Source organism: Cornus florida, unplaced genomic scaffold, assembly GCF_030987335.1.
Source record: "Cornus florida cultivar Cherokee Brave unplaced genomic scaffold, ASM3098733v1 CherokeeBrave_3.0.0_Hap2_Chr03, whole genome shotgun sequence".
In the NCBI taxonomy this organism is placed as follows: domain Eukaryota; kingdom Viridiplantae; phylum Streptophyta; class Magnoliopsida; order Cornales; family Cornaceae; genus Cornus; species Cornus florida.
In genome coordinates, this window is record NW_026775573.1 from 15048436 (window position 1) to 15054242 (window position 5807).

Consider the following 5807-nt stretch of genomic DNA (forward strand, 5'->3'; position numbering starts at 1 on the left):
ACATGAAAATTATCATAAATATCATATTAAAAGTACCTCTTGGTTTGAAGGTACTGGAGGTGGAATTTCAATTTCTCTAGCTCTCCCTCTTCCTCCCCTTTTTCCTCTTCCTCTGCCTGTTATGCCTCCAGGTACTCTTGGTCTTCCCCTTCCAAGAATGGGTGGTTTACCTCCTCTTCTTGGAGGAGGTTTGTCAATCACTAATGGCTCAGGTGCTTTGCAGGTCCTTGTGTTATGGCCACTCTCCTTGCACCTTGAACATTTCAAATTTTCCTTAGACCTACTAAGTTTGGTTCCACCCTTTGGTTCATCATTCTTCTTATTCCTAGTCTTTTTTGGCTTACCAGTGGGCTTCCTATAGTGTGGTGGAAGCAGTGGTTGAATGGGGTCTGTTTTCATCAACCTTCCCATTAGAATGGGTAGGATTAAACCAGCATAGGACTTGAGGTAGGTTTCTCTGTGATAGTATGGGTGAACATATACCTTAGGAGCTTCCCTCTTCATAAAGATGCATGCTACAGCATGCCTACAGGGGATGCCAGTCAAATTTCACACCCAACAACTGCAAGTTTTCTTCTCAATGTCAACTGCTTCACTTATGCCATAACATTCGACCTCATACTTTTGATTTCCAGCATAATGCACCTTACACATTCTAGCTTGGTATTTCATTTTGTTGAGATTCTTTTGAATTTCTGGACATAACAAGCCTTGTTGTAATGACATCCATTCTCTCTTGCATTGAAACCTTAACATTAGATACCTCCTAATCCATTCTAGCATGTATATTATTGGTTTATCTCTTGCATCAACAATAATTGCATTCCAACTTTCACATATGTTGTTGATGAGTATATCACATTTTGAAGTTTGGGTAAAGCCTGACCTTGACCACAAAACAGCTGGCACCTTCCTCAACCACTCATAAGCTTCCACATTTAAGTCCCTTATTTTCCTCATATGTTATTCAAAGTCTGCTTCAGTATATACCCTTGCTGCCTCCCATAACTCTATTTTTAGTTGCTGTCCTTTGAACCTGAGTTTGAAATTCTCATACAGATGCCTTACACAAAATCTATGGTCTGACCATTCCATCATGTGCTCAAAGGTTTCTACTAAACCTTAACACACGAGACAAATCAAATAGAAAATCAGTGTTAAAAAAAGTAGAATAAAACAGACCACAAAATTAAATTAAAATAGAATCTAAACATACATAGAAGTAAATTAAATAGAAAGTGTACCTTCTGTCTATCTGATATAAAAGTTATATCTTGGTAAGGTCCTATAGCATCCATTAATTCTCTCATAAACCATTCCCAAGAATCTCTTGTCTCAGACTTACTACTGCAATTGCCATTGGAAACATCTATCCATTTCCATTATTGGCCACTGCACTCAAAAGATGGCCACCATATGGTCCCTTTAGGAAGCAACCATCCACACCAATGAGAGGCCTACAACCTTCTTTAAAACTAGTTTTCATTGTATCATAACAGATAAACACTCTCATGAACCTTCTCTCATTCTTAACACCAGCGGGCTCAGTTTGCAATTTAACAATACTGCCAGGGTTACTTCTCAAGATTAAACTGCAGTAATCTCTTATTTTTTCATGGTGCTCTTCTTCATTTCCTTCAATGATCTCTAATGCTTTCTTCTTAGCCCTATACACTTTGTGTTTGGACACATCAATGTCCAAATCAGAAGCAATAGTGCTCTTAAGTGTACTCAAAGGCATCTTTGGGTTCAATCTTAGTTGTTCTAAGTATTTGTTTACAATAAAGGATGATGAGGCTTGTGCATTGCTATGAAACCAAAGACAGTTTGCGTGATCTTGCACATATGTCTTAACTATCAAACAATCATCACCTTCTGTTTTACTTGCATATATTCTCCAACCACTTTCAGCCTTACATACTGCACTTACCTTATCTCCATCATTCTTTGTGAACTTTATATCAAACTTACCCCTCAATGCTGTCTCTCTAAGGGCCAACCTAAAATCTCCAACAGAGCCAAATTTCATATCTATTTCTAGTTCATTTTCTCCTGAATCCCTTGAAGGAATGTATTCTTGGTAAATAGATTCAGTATCAAGAACTTCATCATCAGATCCATTCAAGCTTATCAACTCATCATTAGGGCCATATGGGCTTGACACAGGAGCAATGGGGTCTGATTCATCCCACCCTACACCCCAACCCACATCATTACCTAAGATATCCTCATTTGGTGCTTCATTCAACAAGATAGGTGCAACAATGTATAGCTTAATTTTGTTGATTTCCCTACGGGCTTCATGGTCATAAAACATCCTAAATACATCTAAGTCACATTTGACTTCATTAAACTTTTGCCATTGATAAGGTACTTTATAGAACACTTCACTGACCTCCCCATATCCCAACTGTGATACTCCCGGATTTCCGAATGCGGGTTGGCCAGGCCCACGCCCGAATACCCGAGGATATCAAAATAAATTGATAATAAACGAACACAGAGTACAGAAGAATAAAGAAGAATAAATAAAATGCTGACAAGAAACTAAAATGATAATCTAATAATAAACCTCAGAATATATTTTCATTAATTACTAAACTCTTCTGATACAATTGATCCTCCAAAATACAACTCGGGAATCCATACTGTGTGGACCCCTAGAAAATCAAAACTAAACAAATGACAGCAATAACTGTCTAAATCAGGAAACTAAATCATAAAGGAACTCCTATGTAGTATCGGAAGAATGAAGTAGACTGATCCTCGCTCAGCACGAACAACCTCTACTCCTGACGAACACCTGAAAAATAATGGTGGGTCAGGCCCACAAACAAGTTCTACTCTATTACAGTCCAAGCAGAGATCCGATACACGTATACATCCTAGTCAATCCAACAGTAACTAGTAGTCCGTATATATATATATACACACTAAAGGAACCTCACTAGGCTATAGGGTTGTCTCAACCTGAATAGTAGGCAACATGCAAAACGCACATATAGTGGGCATGAGTATCTAGATCTACCAGGGTACACAACTACACTATATCTAGTTACACATCCCTGGCGATATACGCGCCCTAACCACTGATCCTGAGACTCAAGCTCATATCATGGCACCATACTTATATATATATAAAATCTAGTAACCGTCCTATCCAGTATAAATTAATCCTCCATAAGTCATTCAACTTGTTCAGCTGACCTGACTTGAATATAAGTAGGACTTAACATTTTAGTTAATCCATTCCCTTATATAATAAATTAATCCTCCATAAGTCATTCAACTTGTTCAGCTGACCTGACTTAAATATAAGTAGGACTTAACATTTTAGTTAATCCATTCCCTTATATAAAATAGGTAGGACTTAACTGATAAGTTAATCCATCCCTAGAATACCACCGTCCCATACCGGTGCGTTAAACCACACAATCCAACAATTGATGTAACAATTAAGGAAATACATCAGACATTCTAGAAATAACTATGATAATATGATATCAAGTTATCACAAAATAGGAATGAATTATTATTTATTTAACCTTGCTATATCATATGTCCCACACAAACTGAATCTTATACATGATGATATTTTATTATACCATCAAATAAGCATTCTCAATATTTAATTCATCCTACATATTTAATCTTAATTGCTAAAATATTTTAAAAGATTAAATCCATTCATTTGTTTAAAACATTCAAATAGCAAACATCATTATGATTGAGTCTATTTAAATTTATTTAAACCCAAAGCTAGTTCCTATTTAATGTTCAGGAATCCTAGGCATGTTTCTACGTTCCATCATTCCACAGATATGAAAAATACATAATGTAAACATATAAAAATTCACACCGAAAATCTAATCAAAATCATGCATTTATCAATTCATAACACAAGAACTGATATGAACCAATTTCATAAAACCTATGTTCTAATCCAATTAAACATGCATAATTATTTAATTTTGTGTGTTTAATATATCCTGAAATTTCCTAGGCATGCATAGAAACACGAATCAAAGGGAAAGAGATAGAAGAAGAACTTGCCTTAAACTTTCGGATCGAAAGTTAAACTTTTTCTTCTTGATCTTCTCTCTACAGGGTTTTTTCTCCTCCTTCCTTCCTTTTCCTCCTTCATTCTCTAACTCTCCCTTTCTCTAGAATATATCACGTGAATATTTCTAACCACCTTTTATAACCTATAGCTATATATTTATAGGCTAAATAAAATAACCCTAACCCTTTTCCCAATCCAAGTCAACTTAAAAAATATATATATTAAAATATTAAAAAGGTAAGTAAAATATGTTACGTATATAATTTATATATATGTTTATTAAATAAATAAATTATACACATTCCATTATTTATTAATGGATTATCCAATAATACTTAAGTTACCATAATATTATAAAGTAACTTAAAACATAACACGTATCAAATTTACGTATATTTTTATTATTTAAATATAAAACATCTACATCAAATTAAATATTACTACCCAAGTTACCATAAAAGTAATTAATAAATTACTTTCCCTTTTATATATATTAAAAAGGTAAGTAAAATATGTTACGTATATTATTTATGTATATGTTTATTAAATAAATAAATTATACACATTCCATTATTTATTAATGGATTATCCAATAATACTTAAGTTACCATAATATTATAAAGTAACTTAAAACATAACACATATTAAATCTACGTATATTTTTATTATTTAAATATAAAACCTATATATCAGACTAAATATTATTACCCAAGTTACCATAAAAGTAATTAATAAATTACTTTCCTTTTTATATATGCATATAATATATATCTATATATATACATACATAACTATCCATGGGTAATAATCCATACACATCCAACCTCCTATCCAAGTAGTCCATGGGACCCAATTGGTTGGCCTATTACTACTAACCATAACCATAAAAGAAAAATAAAATAAAATAATAAAAGAAAAGAAAACATTTAATTTATAATTAATCACCATTTAAGCACATAATCTAATTAAATAATTAACACATAGACAAATAATCAAATAATCAAGTAATATCTAATTCAATTAAACAGATAAGCAATTAGTCAAATAATCAATTAAATAATTAAAAATACAATTAAAACAAATAAATAAATACCGAGACTATCCTTTTAAAATTAGGGGTATTATACCAACTGAGTTGCCATCCCTTGAATCTGAATAAAGGACATCTTATCTGGGTCTACATTATCAAAATTTGAGATTTTTCCTCTCATGTATGTCATAGGGTGTGATTTCTCAAAAATACCCCCATGATGCACTTCAATGGTGTACTTACCATCCGTCTACAACAATATAATTAAATAAACAAGTGGGCTCAGTGAATAAGTGTACAGACCATCGATTCAATCATTAAGTGTACAGATAAATTATTGTCAACAACTGTGCACCTATACTAAACAGGTGTAAAAAAAATTCATATAACAAAGACAATTCAATGAATGACAATCAACAAAATTTTATACACAAGGACTACCTAACCACTACAAAGCATAAAAAAAACACATATTCAATAGAGGGACCACCAATGACATGAACAATTTTATACTAATTCATGAAGACAAAGTTCACTGATCGAGACAACATTTGAACAAAAAACAAATATTGCAGAAAAAAGGCTTGAAAGCAACTACATCAATAGAATAAGGCATAAAAAGCTAAAAATTATGCAACATAAAGGCAAACAACATTTGACAAAAAATAATGGCACAAATAAGGCTTGAAAGCAAGTAAATCAACAAAAAAAAAA

The 5807-nt window shown here is 32.8% G+C and overlaps 1 protein-coding gene across 1 annotated transcript; it reads right to left on the bottom strand.

Moving 5' to 3' along the window:
- Positions 1 to 1369: 1369 nt before the first annotated feature.
- LOC132301144 (uncharacterized) lies at positions 1370 to 2317 on the bottom strand. The gene has a single exon (XM_059798423.1). It carries the CDS (start codon positions 2315 to 2317, stop codon positions 1370 to 1372), a length of 948 nt encoding a protein of 315 aa, XP_059654406.1.
- Positions 2318 to 5807: the final 3490 nt, after the last annotated feature.

What these genes read in the sequence shown, in the direction of transcription:
- LOC132301144 (XM_059798423.1), bottom strand. Translation starts at nt 2,317, where the DNA reads ATGTTTTATGACCATGAAGCCCGTAGGGAAATCAACAAAATTAAGCTA.